Source organism: Cavia porcellus, unplaced genomic scaffold, assembly GCF_034190915.1.
Source record: "Cavia porcellus strain 051 isolate PalLab524CR breed Dunkin Hartley unplaced genomic scaffold, mCavPor4.1 scaffold_28, whole genome shotgun sequence".
NCBI lineage: Eukaryota > Metazoa > Chordata > Mammalia > Rodentia > Caviidae > Cavia > Cavia porcellus.
The window spans coordinates 30,906,991-30,928,621 of NW_026947511.1; the positions used below are offsets into that span (position 1 = coordinate 30,906,991).

Here is a 21,631-nt window from a genome sequence, read left to right on the forward strand (position 1 = left end):
CACAGTCATCTCATTCTTTTTATAATCTTACTAGGTTCTTACCTAGCTACCTCACAACTTACTTGCTACTGAGTATGTTCTAGTGGATACTTACTGGTGCTAAGTTAGTGCATGACAAAACTTGTGGTCCCGAAAGACAGGCTTAGAACTGATGAAGAAACTTACATTTTCTAGGATAGTTCTAGTTCTCATTTTTTCAAAGCACAGCATGAAGAACACTGTGTTAACGGGACTCAGTGCTTCGCATTGGAACCACCGCCCAACTTGGAAAGAAAAATCACCAGTAATTATGAAAGTCTGGAGGGCTCCTTAGGTTCTAATGCTGAAGAGGTTTCCAATCTCCTTATGTGATTCTGAGCTGAACAGAATGGAAACTTGTAAGATCAGGATTCCTCATGGACTTTTCTTTTGCAGTAGGTTTTTTTTCTATTTGCTAAAGCATGACAATTTTATTCTGTATTTTTTAAACCTGTTTCATTTCTATACTTGTGACTCTTATTCTTTCCATCCTGACTAAAAAAAGAGCCGTGTGCATCAGGGATTAAACCCAGGACCTTACACATGTTAAATATCTGTACTTTACCAGAGTTACACTCCCAGCCTAAAGTTTTTCTTAAGATCACCTAGTGTTGCACAATTTGAGTGGACAATAGTGATGAATTTAATTCTCAGTATTTTACTAAAATACTTAGGATGGAGCTAAGTGTAACTTCACAGTTCCTTCAAAGAGGAACCTCACGGTTCATTCTATACTTGGCTAAAAATAATGCCTACAAGATCAGTTACCATGTTTAAATTAGTAGAAACATCTTTGTTACTGCTATACCTATGTTTAAGTAAGAGAAAGCCATGGCCACCATTAGTGCAGTAACTCCATCTCCATGGCGGAGCCTCTTGAAAGAAAACCCCTTCCTTCTTCATGCTCCTAGGAATCAAACATAGGGCCTGTGCCAGTCAAGCTCTTCACCAAATACACCCTCAGCTTATCCAAAACGCATCTCGATTGATTATACTCTTGGAAGTTTCAGAGATTTATAATTTTCCTCTATAGTGATGCGGTATCAGTATGAGTGAAAACCAAAACAAGACTGTAAACCTAGTTCCTATGTATTACAGAAGTAACATAAATTAGAATTAACCTACTATTGCCCTATCATGTATTCAGATTTAAATATGAAAAAGACCACACAGAAAACAGAAACATTTTTAAAAAAAATTTAAGATCATAAATAGGTCATTATTGTCAACACATTTCAGAATTTTTAAAAAAACAAACATTTTGGTTTTTTAAGAAAAAAGATTTTCTTTTAAAATCAATTCCCTCATCACTGAAAGGACCTGTACATTTTTAAACTTCCAGTCTCCTAAGGCACAATATTTCATCAGAATGCCAGTATCACCACCCTGCTGTAGGAGGAGTCAGAGGCAAAGTATTGGCACTGAGAAAAAACCATCAGTCAAGAGAAACAAGGAAGAACAGACTAATGAGCATACTAAGAAGGCCTATTGTTGTTATGCAGGGCTTTCTGTTGTAAAAAAAAAGAATTATTTTAATTCAAACATGATTAATTCACAGAGAGCTGCAAAATACAATATACTTTCTTTAAAATGGATGTAGGGAAAACTCAATTTACAATACTGTACGAAGGGGAAAACATTACCTACAGTCCAGGTCGGATTCCTAATTTATTACTGGGGTTCAAGCAGGCCCAGAAAACAAGCTGCAAGGAAGATAGGCCAGCACGACACTTAGCTAGCTACCAACCGGAAAGCATCTGCTTCCTCCACACAGCCCACTCTGGCCACTATGCATCAGTCAGGATGTCATGAAATACTAAAACAGATGTTTAAATTGTATTGCCCAGCCAAAAAGTTGTTTAAAATATACAATTTTCATTTTAACTCTGCCTTCTGTTATACCAACTAAACTTTTAAGCTCTTATCAAATGTGGTGATTTAGTGTTACTTGTAAAAGAGAAAACCCACAAAGTGATTGTCCACAGATGAAACATGGGATGAGGTTCATGACTGAATCAATCATGGAGTGTTAGTCAATTGTAAACCTTGAAAGTTAAGACAAAGAACTGTGTGTATCAGACATGTTAAGAGTACAACAGGAGGGCAGGGAAGCCAGTTTGTCATTCCAGTTCCGACAAAGTGCAGGGTCTTCGAAATTCTTGTCCACGTTCATGGAGCCATTTATTGGATACTGTGAGAGAAAAAAATATTATTCGTTTTCCTTCTTTTCTAAAAATGGTCTATGAAAAGGTCTCCACATGTCTTAAAAGTTCAAGACCACACCATATAAAAGTAGATGCTACTTAAAATTTGGAACACAGAAAATCTTGTATATGTTTATATATGTAGATAAGTATACAGCAGTATACAGGTACATTTGAGTCTGTGTATTTCCAGTGTTCAATGTGAGGCCTGAAATTAGACACGGTGGAATTAAGACCCGGGTACAGATTTTTTACCTGCTTTCAAAGGATAGCTTCACTACACAAAGACACATTAAAGATGAATGCTCCAGAACAACCCACTGACAAATCCCTGCTGTTATGTACCCATGAGGATTTCACGGTGCCAAGATACTTTTAAAATCGTACCCACCAAAAATTGATTTTCTACTCCTTCATATCTGGTATTAAGGAACCTAATCATGGCATGTACCAAGTCAAGCAGGTAACTTAATTCTCAATTGCTCTTTATCTTCACCAACCCTTGTATCCAGTCTTTACTTAGCAAACCCTGTCTCTTGAATCTGTTTGTCCCCCAACCTTTCACTGCTGCTTTATTACAGGCTTTCATCACTGTCCACTTAGACAACACAAGGAGTCTTGAAAACTGATCTCCCCACTAAGCCGCCTCTTATTAGTCTGTGGTTCACAAACATTATTCTTGAGGGAGATCTTTAAACACTGGTGAGTAAGCCTCACTCCTCTCCTAAACAGTAATGGTAGATACAAGTGCAAAGTGACGTGTTGAAATGGATATATAGGGTAAATATCTATTAAAATTTAACTGTTTCTTTTTTACTGTGCATACCCTTTTTTTTTTTTCTTTTTCCTTTTTATCGATACCAGGGATCGAACTCAAGACCGTACACTTGCAAGGTAGGCGCTTATGCCGCTGAGCTAAACCCCCAACCCCTGCATGCCCATTTAATTTCTGCATCCTATGTGCTACTAGCATGACAATTATCTTGGCCCTCATTTGGTATCTGAAAATCTGCTGTCATCTTTAGAGTCAAGTGCAAAAGTTAAGCTTCTAGAAAGGTTTCTCACTTTATTCCGATTTCTCTGTTAGTATATAGTCTCAGATTGTGAACTGCTTGAGGGGAAGATATTGTTGTCTTTAACCCTGAGTCAATCTTGGAATAACAAATGGAAATGGAGTTTTAAAAATGTGACATCAGCCAGGGATTTTGCTCAACAGCACAAGCACTTGCCTGGCAAGTGCAAAGTCAAGTTTTATCCCTGGTACCAAAAAAAAAAAAAAAAAAAAAAAAATCTGACATCAAAAGTCTAATCTGAGCAATGCAAATTTATATTAACATCAGAAATTTTTGGGTGGAATCCCATCCAGTGTTAATGTCATGTTAGGTAAAGCTATGGGAGAAGGGTGTTTAAAGGTATAGGTGAGTTTCAAAATGAAATAAAAATTAGCCAGATGAGGTGGTGTACATCTATAATCCCAGCATGCTGTGGAAGGTGTGTGTGGGGGTAATTAAAAGTTGGAGCCCAGCCTGGGCAACTTAAGAGACTCTCTCATAATAATGAATTAAGAGGGTTGGGGCTATAGCTTGGTGTAAAAGGCCCTGGATTTAATCCTGGGAATTGAATGGATGGTGGTGTTCTCTACCAGGAAAAAAAAAGACAAAATTCACAAATTTTGTTTAGGAATATAGGAAACAGTTACCCCATTTGTTTCCAACTAGTACTGGACAGGCTGCATGCCGTGTACTATAATCTCCTTCTCCACTGGCGAACAGATTGTACCAGAAAACAGCAGTTCCCTGTGGAGAACAACCCAAAATTACCACAAATAAAATGTTACTTTATCATTTTCTACAGTATAGAAATGCTCTGTTCCCTCCATCATAGCATTCTATCTTCCTTTAATTCTGAAAGTATCACTTTAAAAACTTGATTATATGAAAAAGTACCAAAAGCTGCTAAAAAAAAAAAAAACGAATGTTTGCCAAAACAAAGATAGCAAACATAGTTTCAGCCATATGGATAGAAAACCATCATATAAAAACCAATTTATGCTAAATAGTAATAGTAAAATGTACCATAAAAATCCAAAGCTTTTCCTAGAAATAATCAAAGATAAGGTAGTCCTTACGTGTACCACACTTAAAAATGTACCTAGTTCATTAATTAGACCATGAAATACAGGTCTGTCTCTTCCTCCGAGAAGGAAAAAAAGAGACAAGAAATAAAACCTTATTCATAAACCACACTTACCTTTTTGGGCCAAACGCTGGCTCCTACTTCAGGAAAAACAGTGGCTCCTCCTGCAGACACGTCGCTCATCTGCGAGGAGAAAGCATTATTCCAGAAGGTGTTGATAAAGCTACCACCGCGCACAGCACCTGACACTGGAGTACTGGAAACACATGGATCTGCTTACACAGCTGGGTTCTGCATGCTACTTAGTTTTTCAAAAACAAAACAAAATGCTTTTTAGGTTTATATGCATAAACTGAACTGCAAAAAGTACAGATTAAAAAAAGGAAGAGAGATGGAAACATAATTCAGGATAGGAGCTTGTTTAACAGCTAGAGGGAAAAAGATTGAAAACCAATATATCGAGCAACAGAAGTATAAATATGTGTTTTACTAAACTAGAAGGCAATCTCCAGGGTCTAGGATTTAACTCAGTGATGTAAGTGTCTGCCTGGCAAATGCAAGGTCATGAGTTCGACATCAATTACCCCCCCCCAAAAAAAGGAAGATAATCTTCATATAAATTTTGGCGAAAATTTCCATGTTTTATTCATCTGTCTTTTTTTTTTTTTTTTTGGTGCCGGGGATTGAACTCACGACCTTGTGCTCGCAAAGCAGGCGCTTATGCTGCTGAGCTAAATCCCCAGCCCTTCATGTTTTATTCATTGTTCATCTTCAGCATCTAGAAAAGTACTTCAAGAATATGACGTGCTCGGTACATTTCTATAAAAATAAACTTAAAAGCAAAAAAATCTCTAAAATTAGCTTTATCATATCTTATGCTAGAGAATCAGCCCATATTAAAATTAAAAGATAAAAGTATTACTTAGTCATAGGGGTACTTAGACTAAAAACACAAACCCTCTAAATTAATTGAAAACACTCATGCACCAAAATAAAACAAAGGAAGCGGACAGTGAAGATGATTTAAAAGCAATACATACAATGCACAGACACACTCAGAATGCAAAACCCAACTATGCATTATAGCAAGCTGCTTCTAAAACAAGTGACACAGAAACACTGGGAAGGTAAGATCTGTCAGGAAAACGCTGTCCCAACGAACACGAAGCATAACCTTCACATCAAATACAATGTAATCAAAGGTAAAATATCTTAACTGAAAGACACTTTGTGGTAATAAATATGTAATAATGAGTAGCTAACAACTCAACCGTGGTGAGATTTAAAAGTTATCCATAATAGTATGTAGCCATGTGGGAATAGAATAAAGTAATAAAAATTAATACCAAACTAATTACAATGCTATGTAACTTATTTAGGAAAATAGGAAAGGCATATACATTAAAAAGAAAATAATGAATATATGGGCTGTAGTCCAAATAATATAACTCCAGTGTTCATAAAGCAAAGTAATACGAGAAGGAATATTTTTTCATATATGCCATTTGTGTCTTCATCTAAGAAGTGCACATTCATTGCAAATGTTCATTTTTGGCCTGGGTCTTTGACTATGGTGGGAGCCTGGTTTTTTTCAATTCTTTGTATGTCCTAGATATAAGTCCTTTGTCTGAAGGACAACTGGCTAAGTTTTTTCCCCCACCCGTGGGTTTTCTTTTCACTCTGTTGGTGATTCTTTTGTTGTGCAAAAGCTTTTTAGTAAGGTGAGATTCCAGTTGATTCTTTGTAGTAGTTCCCACGTGATCTGTGTTTTGTTCATGAAGTCTCTGCCTACACCTATGTCAAGATTTCTAACCTATTTTCTCTTCCAGTAAACTTAGTGTTTGTTTTAGTATTTAGATCTTTGATCCATTTTGATTTTAGTTTAATGCATGGTGATAGAGATACGTCTACTTTTAGTCTTTGGCACGTGGAAAGCCAGTTTTTCTAGTACCATTTATTAAAGAGACTATTTTCTAGCAAACACACTTGGCCCTTTTGTCAAAGACAAGGTGGCTGATGTGTATAATCTGTTCCACTGATCCTCAGTTGTTTATTTGCCAGCATCATGCTGATTTTATCATGGTAGGTTTGCAGTATAATTTCAAGTCAGGAATCAGCATTCTCTTGACTTGTGTTTGTTGCTCACGATTGTTTTTGCTATTCTAGGTCTCTTCGGGTTCCAAATGAATTTTAAGAATGTTTTCTCTAGTTCTGTAAAATATGCTGATGGCATTTTGATCAGGATTGCATTAAATCTGTATAACAATCTTGGGAGTAGGGACATTTTCACTATGTGGGTTCTTCCTATCTATGAGCAAGATATTTTTCCATTTTCTGATATCTTCTTTGATCTCCTTTTCATCGTGATATTCAATATATTTCCTTTGTTAGACTGATTCCTAAGTAATTTTGTGGGGGGAGGAAGAAATGCTATTGTGAAGGTATAGTTTCCTTAATTTCTCTCTCAGTGGGTTTGTTATCTGTGTACAGGGATGCTATTGATTTTTGAATGTTGACTTGGTATCCAACAATACTACAGAATTTGGTTACTTAATCTGGAAGTCTTTTGGTGGAGTTTTTGGTTTTTTATGTAAAGTATGACATCCACAAATGCTGATAATTTAAATTCCTTTCCTATCCTTATTCCTTTGTTTCTTTCTCTTGTTTAAATGCACTTATGTTTCTGGAACTTTATTAAATAGGAGTGGTGATAGTGGAGATTCTTGTCTTGTTCCTGATTTTAGAGTGAAAGCTTTCACTTTTTGACCATTTAGTCTGACATTAATTGCTGGTTTGTCACAGGTGATCTGTGTGTTAAGCTATCTATTCTAATTTTCTGTATGGTTTTTATCATGAGGGTTGTTGAACTTTTCAAATGCTTTTTCTGCATTTATTGAGATGATCATGTGATTTTCTGTCTTTGGCTCTATTGATGGTGGTATATTACATTTATTGATTTGCATATAGTGAACCATCCCTATATCCCTGGGATGAATTCTATTTGGTCATGGTATATAATCTTGATTATTTGCTACATTCTGATTGCAAGTTTCTTATTGAGGATTTTATGTTCATTAGGGAGATTGGCCTATAGTTTTTTCTTAGTTGAGCTCTTCTTTGGTTTTGGTATCAGGGTAATACTTGCTTCCAGGGATGTTTTAGAAGTACTGCTTCAATTTCATTGAAGAGTTTCAGCATTAGTGGCATAAATTTCTTGCAGAATTCAACAGTGAATCCATTAGGACCTGAACCTTTGTTGCTAAGTTTTTTATTACATTTTCAATTTTATTGACTGATATTGTGTTACTTAGAATTTTTCTATCTTCTTGATTCAATTTTGGCAATTCTATGTATCTAGGAATCTGTCCATTTCTTCTGTTTTCTCCATCTTACTAGAATACAAGTTGTCAAAGTAGGTATTGGATGATCCGGATTTCTGCAGGATTCATTGTGATTTTGCCCCTTTCCTTTCTAATTACTTCAATTTGAGTCTTTCCTCTTTTTTGATGAGGCTAGAGGTTTATCAATTTTATTTAATCTTCAAAGAACCAACTATTCAATTCACTGATTCTTTGTATTGCTTTCTTAGACCCAATTACATTCATTTCTGCTCTTATCTTTGTAATTCCTCTCATACGAACTTTGAGTTTGTTATTTTTCTAGAAGTTTGAAATTCAATATTAGCTTTTTATTTCAGCTCATTCTGTTTTCTCAATGTGAGAATTCATCATTATAAATTCCCCTCACAAGACTGCTTTCATTGCATCCCACAAGTTCCAGTATTATTGTACTGACATTAATTGTAGGTACTGTTTAATTTCCTCTGTGACCCATTCATTGTTCAGAAGGGTGTTAATTTCCATGTGTGTACGCAGTGTTTGTGGTTTCTTTTGCCACTGATTTCCAATTTCATTGCACTATGGTCAGCAAATATGCATGAGATTTGAATTCCTCTACATTTACTTAAGCATGTTTTATGGGTTAATATATCTATTTTGGAGAACATCCTATGTGCAGCTGAGAAGAATGTGTATTCTGATGCTATGAAGTGGGATACTCTGTAGACATGTAAGTCCTTTTCTTTACAAATTTGATTTAATTCTGGTATTTGTTGATTTTGTGTCTAGTTTACTTATCTAATTGTGAGACTGGGGTTTAAAGATTCCCCACAACTGTGCTCAACATCATTAGTCATTTGAGAGATGCAAATTAAAACAACACTGAAATTCTGAGTGAAAGAATGGCTGTTATCAAGAAATTAACCAAAAACAAATACTTGTGGGGACCAGAGATATAGCTCAGTGGTACAGAACCTGCCTGGCAAGACGAGGTCCTGAGTTCAATTCCTAATACAAAAAAAGAAGAGAAAAGTGCTGACAGGGCTGTGGGAAAAAGGAATCCTTCTCCACTTTTGGTGGGGATGTAGACTGGTGCAACCACTGTGGAAATCAGTATGGAAATTCCTCAAAAAATTAGGATTATTAGTCCCATTTGACCCAGCTGAATAGCTGATACCCTTTCTGGGTATCTTCTTGGAAGAATTAAAAATATCATACCACAGCAATATACGCGCAGCCATACTAACAGCTGCACAATTTGTAATAGCTAAATCCTGGAAACAACCCAAATGCCCATCAACTGAGGAATGAATAGAAAAAAGTCTCTTTATACAATGCAGTAATACTCTGCATAAAGGAGGATAAGCTTGAGACCTTCCTAGGTAAACGGATGCACCTTGAGACTATACCCATAAGTGAAATAAATCAGACTCACATGTGGACACATTGTATTATCTCCCTGGTGTAAGAAATGGAGAGAGTAAATAAAGACTAAAATGCACAATAGATATTGTCAAATTGGAAGAATTGTTCAAAAGGAAAAAGAAACTAGGGAGGGGGGAAAAAGGAAAGGAATAGGAAAGGAGAAAAAATACAAGAAGTTGTACTGTTATTAGTTTCTCTTAGTTCAATGAAAAGAAAATATCTGTGCCAATATTATTTGGAAAATTTTTTTATTCTATACCTTATATTCTGAGTAATTACTTTGAAGATAACATTACACACTGTATTAACTATTGTTATTCTATTATTTTGTTATGAAATTTTTTTTCCTTAAAAATATGTGTAAAAACAAACAGAAACAAAGGAAACTTTAGTGGTTCTTAAACTTTTAAAAAGATGCTCAATCTCTCCAACAAGAGATATACAGATTAGAACCACACTGTAATTGCCAATTTGGTAAGTGAAAAAATGTATAAATCAGATATAAACTACTACAGCTCTATGGAGAACTCACACCTAGAAAGTATGCAGTCTTTCATAGCAGAACACTACCAGTTTCTCTCCTGGTTTTCCCTGTGTGGTATTTCTCTCTCTTTAATCTTAGTAATGTGCCTCATATTGTTTTGGAAACAAAATGGGGATTGTGAGGAGGATAGAAACAGAAAAGAAGGGAGAGAGATATACAGGGAGGAGAAAAGAGTGATAAGGTGGACTTGAAATAGGAAACAAGGCCAAGAGAGGGCAAGGATATAGACTGAGCAGAGAAAGAGGTGGAGAGCTGGGGAATGAGATACTGCCAGCAGCAGAAGATAGTTTCACAAAATTCAAGACAAATTAAGACAAAGGATGACAAAATGAGTAAAATTAAGTTTAGATATAAAATACATGTTTCCACATTAAAGGTCACAGTACATCCTGATCAGTCTCACCCTACACACTTGTGGCAGGGTGGATGCTGACAAATGAATCCAGGGCTTTGTGCATGGTAGGTATATACACTCTCCACTGCTGGGCAACACTTTCTGTCCTGCATCCCCTTTATAAGACTCTGACTTGCATCTCACGTGGCGATGGGCCTATCTTTCATCACCCTGAAGTCAGGCAGACCTTTGTAAATGCTCTAATTAATAGAATATACCCGGAATTACACTATGTGACTTCTGAGGTAGGTCATCAAATGCCATGACTTTTGAGTTGTTCCTTTTAGATGCTTGGTCTTGTAATACAGTCACAATGCCATGAGGAAGCTCAGGCCACATGGATTAGTCAACAGTGGCCGACAGCCAGCCTCAGCCTGCAAAAAGACTACAGGGCTAAAGCATGAGACTAAAGCATGAGAGACCTAGAGCAGGAATCATCAGGTGAGCCTTGTCAATCTCACAACCAGGAGAGATACTACAAGGACCATTATTTTAAATCATTCAGTTTGGGGATGATTTGTTGTACAAAGCAATGGAAAATTGGAACAATTTTGGGGCTGGGGATTTAGCTTAGCAGTATAAGAACCTTTCTGGAACAAGTTTTATGATGGTACCAATTTTTAGGTTAGAAACAGATCTCAGTGGTAAAGTATGTGCTTACCATCAGCAATGGCCTTTGTTTGATTCCCAGCACCCCCACACATACAGAAACCAGGTTGTTTACATGTGTCAATATTTAATAATGCTAAAAATCATATTCTTGTAACTTTAATTTTAATTTACTACCTTAGATTTTCCCAAGTTTCTACAATGAATATCTATATTCCCAAATTTTAAAACTGCAGATAGAAAAAATTGTTAACTACCTTTACTTGACCATAAAAAGTTTAAAGTAGAATGTTAAATAGGAGCAAAGCTAAACAAACTTAACACACTGAAATGAATCATGTGATCAAATCTAAAAATCTAAAACTTTTAACCAGTACTTACGTAAAACAGCCATGTGGCAATTCTATTTCCTGTCCCCAGTTCTTTGAAAGCATCTGGTTCATCTTTCTGTGAAAAACAAAAAACAAACCCCCCACCAGGCTCAGTGGTATAAATTCAGTAATGTGAACACTCTAATGATAACTAAACATCAGTAGCAGTAGGTTACAGAATATGCCAACAATAATCCCAGTAGGTGCCCAGTAATTTATAGACTACTGTCAACATTACCCACTCAAGTACTTGCTATATACGGGATTCAGCTTGTATACTGGATATTTCTGACACAAATATTGGGGGAAAAAATAACCATATTCTTAAGCAATGAGAACCTATATCAACAAACTACAGAATATTTTAAAAATGAGTAATTTTAGCTTCCAAAAAATAGTACACAACAGCCACCTCTTAGATATAGTCATGAAACTTGCTCTCTATCAGTAAAAAATTTACAATGATTTACTTTCAATTCACAATCCACTCAAATATTTAATGTTATTATTTTCTTTTGGATAGTCAACATTTTATTCAGGCTGAAGACTTCATATCCAGCTATTTAAATATAAATTAAAATCAGTATTAGCCAAAATACTATCCAGAATTGCCTGAACTGAACTGTGGTACAGCCATACCATTGGATACACTTAGCAACAGACAGAACAATTACTGATGCATAGAACAACTTGGGTGAACCTCAAAACAATTATGGTGGATGAAGAAAGACAACCTCGAAAGGAAATATGTTGTATGGTTCTATTTCCATTCATGAATTAACATTAAAAACAGAACAGACTGGCTACCTGCAGCAGAGATGGTACGTGGAGTTCTTAAACAGAACCCTGTGACACAGTGATAGAGCTTGACTGTGGTAGTAATTACATAAAGCTACACATGATAAAAACTGCACAGAGCACCTACAGAAAACAATGAAATATGAATGAACTCTCCAGTATACTTAACTTGTATGCTGGATATTTCTGACACAATTATTGGGGTAAAAATAACCATATTTCTGGTTTTGACAATACCAAATACCAAATTCCTGGTTGTGACAGGATACCACAGTTATACTAGGGCCACTATGGGAAGGCTGTGTGACACCTCCCTACACATTCATTTTGTTCCTTCCTATGAGTCAATATTTATTTCAAAAATAAAAAGCTAAAACAACACAATTTAGTTTTATTACATCAGGGTTGCGACTTTAGTATTTCACATCATCAAAATTCCTCTCACATATTTAACAGCAAAACCTATTCTTTGCAGGTGTTCATAGAAAAAGAGCGCAGGATTCTGAGACTGAGTCGTAAAAAAGCTGTTATACAATACAGACTACGTTTTCTTTTTGCCAAATCTATGCTTGTTTAATAATGGTAACACATCAAGACCTTTATTGAAAAATGTGACATATTCATTAGAATTTTAAGTATAACAAACCTTACATTAATATTTAGTAATATCATTTGTAGCTGAACATATTAAGTAAAATAGACCAACATTTGTTTTGTTTTGTTACCAGAAATTGAACTCAGAACCTTGCATTTGCCAGGCAAAAGACCAATATTTATTAGTCTTTTTTTTTTTTTTTTTTTTATATATATATATATTTTTTTAAGACTAGTCAAGTGCAGTAGTGAGAAGGGGGGAAAGAGTAGAACAAGGAGTTCAATCTGTACTGACTGTGAACAATCAATTGAGATAACTCACTACCTTCGGACCAGCCTAATATTTATTAGTCTTAAACCAAGAGTCCTTATCTAGCAACACAAATTTTTAAAGAACTGTTTTAGTACCACCTACTCTACTCTCCAGTGCAGTAACTTTATATCTTTTACGTTTTGCTTTTGTCTTTGGAGATGGTGTGTTACTATGTAGTTCAGGATACTCTGGAACTCTTAGACTCAAGAGATCCTCCTGCCTTAGCCTGCCACATTGCTGGAATGACTAGATATGCAGCACTGCATCCAGATTCTTGTATGTTTTTTATTTTCCTGTCTCAAAATGTGGTCTAATAATTGCTTCACTAATTTACTTTATCTGTTTTTAACTTATCCATTACATTTTAAGTATTATCAATTTTGAAGAGAATTTCCTTTTGCAGAGCTCAGTGGCACAGTGCCTGCTTGGCAAGCACAAGGTTGTGAGTTTTATTCCTGGTACAAGAAATTTTTTTTTCCTTTTGCTTACTTTTCAAATATGCTACATCATTTTGATACTTTGTTAGTTTTGTCACATACTTTCTTCCTCTATATGTTCTGTACTTACTTTTTGCATTTTGTGTCTGATTGCTATCATAGCTAAAGTCCTGGAGATGGCTATGTATGTTGGGTTACTTCAGTCTTACCAGTTAGTGACTTAAAAAAAAAAAAAAAAAAAAGAACGCATATTGAGCTTAGAATGAGCTAAATATCTTAGAATGAGAAGCTTTTCTGCAGGGAGGATATAAGTTTGTTTCTACAAGATTAAGAACACTGGGCTGGGGATTTAGCTCAGCGGCATAAGTGCCTTCCTTGTAAGTGTGCAGTCGTGAGTTCGATCCCTGGTACCGATAAAAACAAAAAAGACAAAAAAAAGAAAGAAAGATTAAGAACACTATCAAACTGTACAATTTTAATTTCTTCTCCTCCAGAGCAGTAAAATTCAAATCCAGGATCACATGAGGCTGGGCATAAGCTTTAAAACTCTCAGAAGCAGCATACATACAAACCCTAGCCATGATAGAAACACTGTTCTCCTTCAGGCTCCTGACTAAAAGCAGGTTATTTTCAAACTCATCCTTTGTTCACAAAGACGTCACCCTTGTGGAAACTCAGATGTGGTGGCTCCTCTCAGAGATGGTAAGGCACAAAGCCCCAGGTTCCTAGAGGAATGTGCCCCTAACCTTGGCGTTAATTTTGCCCCCTTTAACTGTCTAATTTTAGGCTCCAGATCTTTCTTTGTTCCGTTTTGCCTTTAGGTACTTTCTTTACTTGTTTCTAGGGTTACCAATGCACTTACCTAAGTACCCTAACTATTGGGTAGTGTTTTTACTGCTGAAAGGCTTCTGGAGTATCTACTTCCACATATTTTAATAAGGCTATGAACTTTTAATACCAAAAGACTTTAATATCTTGACTTCTGTGCTCATCCCTACATTGTCTAGTTTTAGCAAAGTCCTGCCAAATAAGTGCTGCCAGAATCCACCAATCCTAGATATCTGATCAACCTTGATATCTAACCAGGTTTCTCATCTTCCACTATCCCCAGGGGACATACGATCTCCCTGCCCTGACTGTAACAAGAATCCTCTCTTAGGTCCAGTAGCCAGAATCCTCCCCTAGCATTTTGGGTAATTTTTCATTTACTGAGTGCTTCCCTGCTCCTTGGCTATAAATTCCTACTTTTCCTCATTGTATGTGAACTTAAGCTTAATCAAGTGTTAGGAATTTTTTTTTTTTAACAGTTTAATGCCTAAGTTTCAGTGATTTGTTATGGTCTCCATTTCTCTTACTTACCCGTGCAAAGTCAAAATGAGGCTCATATTGTCCTCCAACTCCATAATTTGCTACCTGAAGGAAAGAAACAAAGCATAAATGAAGGAACTGTCAAGATTATTATTCAAAAAAACCTGATTCCCATTTTGATCTCTTATTTAGTTAGATACTGCAAAGGAAATGAAAAAATATTTAAAATCAATGAGAATTTCAAGAAAACATGAAAAATTGAGGGTAGTTATGATGGGCTTTTTCTTTAGCAAATATCTGGAGGATATGTATTTCCCAAATATATAACTTGAAGTAAAATCCTGAGTTTCTATTCATTTTTACAATTATTTCATTTGGAATTTAAATAAGAATGTCTGGAGGGGGCAACTGGAGACTGAACCCAGGGTCCTACGCATAACAACCCAGCACCTTTCCCTAAGCTACATCGCTAACTCTTTTGTGAGACAGGGTCTTGCTTAGTTGCCCAGGCTGACCTCAAACTTGTGATCCTTCTGCTTCTGCTTTTGCCTCCGGAGGACAAATTATTCTTAATAAGTTTTAAAAAATAAATAAAGCACTGAATTTCTCAATATTTTTAATGTTTTAAACTGCAACTGACAAGTGTCACTGCCAAGGCCATGATGATAGTCACATAAAAATAATGAAGTTATTTTCATCCAACCTCTTCCAACCTAACAAAACCACAGACAAAAATTAACTCAAAATAGATCAAAGATATGAATGGAAGTATAAACCATCAAATTTTTAGGGCCAGAGGGATAGCTCAACAGTATAGTGTGTATCTAATGCTTAAGGAACAGATTAAAGCCCCACCACAAAATATAAAAGTTGTAAAACTCTTAGATGAAAACATAAGTATAAATCTTAGTGATTTTGGATTAGGCAGTGGTTTCTTAGATATCTAATCAGACTTCATCAAAATTAACAAGTTTTAACTCCAGACATACTTAGCCACTTTATCTTTGACAAAGGTGCCAAACAGATTCACTGATAGCCTCTTTAAAATAAATGGTGCTGGAAAAACTGACTTTCCATATGCCGAAGATTAAAATTAGACCCATATCTTTTACCATGCAGAAAATGGGTCAAAGATCCAAATATTAAAACAGAAACATTAAATCTGCTGAAAGATAGAATAGTAAATATCTTGAAAATACGGGCAAAGACTATGAACAAAACCCCAATTGGACAGGAACTATTTTATTTATTTATTTAGTTAAAGAGAAAAAAGAAAGGAAATAAAAAACCAAAGCAGTAACAGGGTACAAATAATACAGAATTTCAAGAAAAAAAATATACAGTAAGAAATCATTAGTTAATAGGTTACACATTGTCATCTTAGAAACAGTTGTCCAAATTATAAAATTAAAGCATATAAAGTAGACATCATACAGTGAGATTGCAGACAGTTCTGTTCAATGATCCAACAAAAGCTCAGTAATATGGTTTTCCATCCTACACACTCAAACATACGTGCAGTTATATCCCTTAGACCACCTTCCTTTCCTCTCTTTTTTACAATAACAATTACACTTTTTGGGTTTTTTTACTCCCACAGTTCTTACTACGTTTTTTGAAGAGAATAAAACCTAACGTGACCAAACAGAACAGAGTCGGTTAGAACAGAAGGATGGGCACAGTACATGATGTAAAAATAGAGTATCAGGTGATCAAAAATGGTTACCATTGTGCCTCTTGCTATTTTTAAAAAGAATTGCCTATATCATCAGGTATAAAGAATTGATCAAAACAGTACAGTACAAGACCAATAAAACCTACACTGGAGACCTTACAGGACTTCAAAAGAAGATAATAGTCAAACCATAATGGACATCATAGTAAATCTTATTGCCTTCAAAGTGGTTGCCTGTACCCTTGGACAGGAATTATTACAAAGAATCAACTGGGATTAAAGTTTTTTACACATCAAGAAAAACCACCAACAGACTGCAGACATAATACAGAGTCTGAAGAAATGTTTGCCAGATGTTCCTCCAAGGATTACTATCTAAAACATATGAAGAATGCAAAAATATCAGATCCTCCAAATTTAAAGATCCAACCCAAAAATGGGCATCTGAGATGAATACACGTTTCTCAGTGAAGAAGTACAAACAGCAAATATATGAAAAATATTTAACATCACTGGTCTCTTGAGAGATGCAAATTAAAACAATGCTGAGATTCTACATCACCCCTGGAAGGATGGCTATTATCAAGAAATTAACCAACAACAAATGTTGGTGGGCTATGGGAAAAAAGGAACTCTTCTCCACTGCTGGTAGGAGTATAGACTGGTGCAACCACTGTGGAAATCAGTGTGGAGACTTCTCAAAAAACTAAAATTAGAGTTTCCATTTGACCTAGCTATTCCCGTTGTGGGTTTGTTCCCAAAAGAATTAAAGCGTCATACCACAGCGATATATGCACACCATGTATATAGTAGCACAATTATTAATAGCAAAATCTTGAGACAACCCAAATGCCAACCAACTTGTGAATGGATAAAGAAGATGTGTATTGGGAACAAAACTGTCTGTACCTCAGGTACCTAGGACAACACCACTGCCTTTAGTGAGTTTGGCAAGGCTCCATGAAAAGTGTACACAGCTCAGGGAGCTGTTGCCATAGTGACTTGTCCTTCACTCGATAACAGTTTTCTCCCTTGTTTCCCATGTAGCCACCAAGACTTGCTATTCTGTGAACAGATTACATTTTCTTCCTGTCCCAGATTCTACCCTCCATAAACTTAAACTCTCCATAAACTTATTCATAGGCTGATTATATAATAAACATGCTCATCACAAGAGAGGGCTCCACCTGACCTTAGCTTTTGTATATTGATTCATGTCTTTCTTCACCCCCACCACCCTCCCTCCGAAGTTTCAGGAGCTATGCTGGATGTGGCAGATGTAGTTTTTTATACAGTGGAGTACTATTCTGCCATAAAGAAGGATAAGCTTGACACCTTCCCAGGGAAATGGATGCACCTTGAGACCACACTCTGAAGTGAAATAAGTCAGACGCAAGTGTGAATACCACACTGTTTCTCTCATGTGAGAGACTGAAAGTACAAATAAGGACCAAAATGTGTAATAGATATTGTGAAACACGAAGAAAATGTTCAAACAGAGAGGGGAAAAGGGAAGGCGGAAAGCAAAGAAGGGAAAAGTGAAAAAAAAGAGAAGAAAACTATGGAAACAAAGCTTTTATAAATGGGGTGGAGAGGAGGAGCTGTAGAAGGGTCGGAGACTAGAAAAACAAACTATACCATGTAGAGATACAAATTCTCTATAATGAATGTGATCACTATATCTAAAATGTACCAATAAAATCTGATTGAAAAAAATAACAAGTTTTGTGCCAACGGATATCATCAAGAGAGTGAAAAGACAATCCTACAATGGTAGTGCGTGTATGTAAATCATTCACCCAACAAGGGTCTAGCATTTAAATAAAGAACACTTACAACTTTATAGACACAAAATTCAATTTGAAAATGACTTATTTTTGAATACTTCTTTTTCAAACAAGATACAGAAATGACTAATATGCATCATAAAATGCTCAATATCATTAGGAATATGCAAATGAACCCCATTAAGATAGAAACTTCAATCCACTAGAACAGCTGGCAAGGTTGCAATGAAACTGGAGCCCTTATGTATTGCTGGTGGGATTATAAAATGATACAGCCACCTTAGTATCTCCTCAAATGTTAAACACAGAGTTGCTATATAAGCCAGCAAATCCAGCAAATTCTACGAGTGTATAACTAAAGAAACTTAAATGTATTTTTATTAAAAACCTTGTACATGAATGTTCACAACAAAATTATTTTTAAAAGATCAATGCTCAGGGGCTGGGGATTTAGCTCAGTGGCATAAGTGCCTGCCTTGTAAGCAGGCAGTCGTGAGTTCAATCCCTGGTATCGATAAAAAGGGAAAAGCAAAAAAAAAAAAAAAGGATCAATGTTCATTTTGGCTACCTGAGAGGTAGACCACCTGGAGAATGAAAAACAGAATTAATGTATCTAATCAATGGTGCTGGTTACATGTTTTTCATTTGCTGGTACATTTATACTCAACAGAGGTTTGTTCTGTCTGTTTGGGACAGGGTCTCGCTTTGTGCCTCAGGCTAACTTTCAACTCAATCCTTCTGCCTCAACCTTCTGAGTGCCAGGATTATAGGCATTCACCACCATGCCTGGTCCTTGACAGTTCTTCATGTTTTGACCAAAAAAAGAAAAAGTGAAACATCACAGAACAATCATGATTTCTTCCATTGATTATTAAAATTGTTTCACATGGTTTCAACTTTCAGCTCACTTTTTACAGTCCCAAACTACAATGTAAGTCAAGGACTACCTATTCAGCTTGAAGAAATCTCTCTGGAAGTATCTTTTTTTTTTTTTTTTTTTTTTTTTTTAGTGGTACGGGGAATCGGACTCACAACCGCCTGCTTGCAAGGCAGGTGCTTTATGCCGCTAAGCTAAATCCCCAGCCCCCTGGAAGCATCCCTTGTAGTGTAAAAATAACTGGAGGCTTACCTGTAATTCCTCTGCTGTGGACACATCTAGTCCTGTTAGGTCTTGTATCCTCATATTAATTCGAGACACCACAGGGTTTTCGTAGCCAGACAGCCAGGCACTAAGGACAGGACAAAAAAATATAGTTTTACTGATATTATTTTAATACATGAAGTCAGACAGCTGTAATTTTGAAAGTTGCAATACATAAGACAATAAACTTTTTTTTTGGTGCCAAGGATCAAACTCACAATCTCATGCTTGTCAGGCAGGGTGCTTATGCCACTGAGCTAAATCCTCGGTCCCAACAATAAACTTTTAAAGACATTTAGTTGATCTGCTTGTTTATTTTTAGAATAATGAATATTATAATTTTTAAAAGATGTCACATTTTACAGTTAGAAGTTGGAAAAGGACAAAACTAATCTTATAATTTTTCTATGAAAACAGGTAGACTAATGAAAGCTGTCTCCATGGAGGATCTCTTTTGTGGTGATTCCCCCCCCCACCAGATGAAGTCTCAGTTGTCTGCTGGAGTGATTAGCAGGTCTACAGACACATGCAACAGTGTCTGGCTTACACTAAGAATTTCCAAATGTTCTAGACAAACGCCTTACAAATGAAAAGCAACTGTACTTTCTACATAAGGTATTGAAATTGACTGGCTGTAGGCCAAAGCGTCTTCAGCCTGATCTATCTAATGCTAATAATATTTACAGGGAAGAAGTTCATATACTACTTGATTAAACAAAAATAAGTTTTATACGAGTACACAAATGAACCCACTAAAGTGGTAGTGTTGATAAGGGTACAGAACCCCCCTACCTTGCTGGTGAGAATCTAAAATGGTACAACCACTGTAAAAAACACCTTCGCATATCACCAAAACACTAAAACAGTGTTACCACCATGATCTACCAATTCTACTTCTCGGTAAATACTCAAGAGAAATTAAATCATCAAAAACTAGTTGCAGAAATGTTCATAGCAGTATTACCAACAGCAAAAAAAGGGCAATGATCTCAATAATGTTCATCAACTGATGAGACCATAAAATGTGGTATATCCATAAATGAAATACTTATTATATTATAAAAAAATGCTACATGGATAGAACCTTAAAAAATTACATTAAATACAAGTAGCTAGACATCAAAGACCACATGATTCCACTTAAATGAAATACACACAACAGGTAAATCAAAAGTAGATTAGTGATTGCCAAGGATGGGATTAAGGGTGGGTAGGGTGTGACTCCCAGTGGGTACAGGGTGTTTTTAGGGGAAGGGTAACAAAAATGTTCTAGAATTAAGTATGTGATAGTTAACTGAAACATACATTTTGAAAGAGTGAAATTCACATTATGGCACTATATCTTAATTTTTTAAAAGGCACCCCAATGTGAGGGCCTGAGTTCAATCCCCAGATCCTTAAATAGGACCCCCAAATTCAACTGTATCTCCTTTATACATGCTTTGGTCCAATCTTCTCAACTCCCTTGTTTTTTAATTTTTTTGATGCTGGGAATCAAACTCAGGACCTTGTGCTTGCCAGGCAGCACAGTACTGCTAAGCTGTATCACCAGCCCCAACTTTTTTTTTTTCTTTCTTTCTTTTCTTCTTCTTCCCTTTAGCTTTCATTCTATGGTTCATTATTTCAGCAATATTTTTGCTAAAAGCCTAAATTTGAACATGATCCTAAATATTTGTTTCCAAGCTTATACCCACCAACACTAAACATGACAGATATACTCAGTTAAAAATTCTGAATGCCAACTTCAAATGGATCCTCACACTTACATTTGTATCTCTACTCTGAACCTTTCCACTCGGAAGAAAGCATGTCTCCATGTTATCTGATGGTACTTCACAGAGCAACCATATAACTTACTGGCATCTAAAGTCACCTGCTGCTTCTAGTTCATTCTATTTCTATTATTCCAGTAAGAATAGCTGGAATTTAGCTCAGTGGTATAAGCGCTTGCTTGGCGAGCGTGAGGTTGTGAGTTCCATCCCCAGTGCAAAAATAAATAAATAAATAAATAAGACAAAAATAATCCAGTATGAATAGACACTTCTCTTCCTTGTGTTTGGCTAATCCTCTAAGATTCTATCCCCTCCTTCCACCTCAGGAAACATGTATCGCTGATTAGTTCTTCTCTCTCTTATATAATCAACTTTATCCTCTTAACAATTCTTCCTACTAGGCTTGCTCTTTCCCTCAATAAAAACAGAAAATTCGGAGATGGGAATTTAGCTCAGCGGCATAAGCACCTGCCTTGCAAGCAGGCAGTCGTGAGTTTGATCCCTGGTACCAGTAAAAAGATCAAAAGATTTAAAAAAAAAAAAAAAAAACCAGAAAATTCTTTCCCACAATTCTTTATCTTTCACCTGTTACCAAACTTTCCTCCCTCTTTAAGCCCACTTTTCAGACTCCTCATCTCTGAACCCATCCTAATCTAGCTTCAGACCCTTATCATGCCAACAAAATTGTTCTACCATGTCACTAAATTAAATGGCATTTTCCAGTTTTCACATTTTTTGCTTTCGTGATGTTTGACAATATTTGTTCA

At 36.0% G+C, this 21,631-nt stretch overlaps 1 protein-coding gene across 2 annotated transcripts in view; it reads right to left on the reverse strand.

Annotated features, from left to right (window-relative positions):
- Positions 1-1,201: 1,201 nt before the first annotated feature.
- P4ha1 (prolyl 4-hydroxylase subunit alpha 1) overlaps positions 1,202-21,631 on the reverse strand; it is a 71,286-nt gene continuing 50,856 nt past the window's right edge. For both annotated transcript variants that reach the window (XM_003473783.5, XM_013156827.3), the window contains exons 10-15: positions 19,081-19,180; positions 14,541-14,594; positions 11,050-11,115; positions 4,473-4,541; positions 3,922-4,018; positions 1,202-2,209 (exon numbers count right to left, since the gene is read on the reverse strand). In XM_003473783.5, the coding sequence (XP_003473831.1) occupies positions 2,139-2,209; positions 3,922-4,018; positions 4,473-4,541; positions 11,050-11,115; positions 14,541-14,594; positions 19,081-19,180 (457 nt within the window). In that variant the 3' untranslated portion in view covers positions 1,202-2,138. The remainder of the gene's footprint in view (positions 2,210-3,921; positions 4,019-4,472; positions 4,542-11,049; positions 11,116-14,540; positions 14,595-19,080; positions 19,181-21,631) is intronic.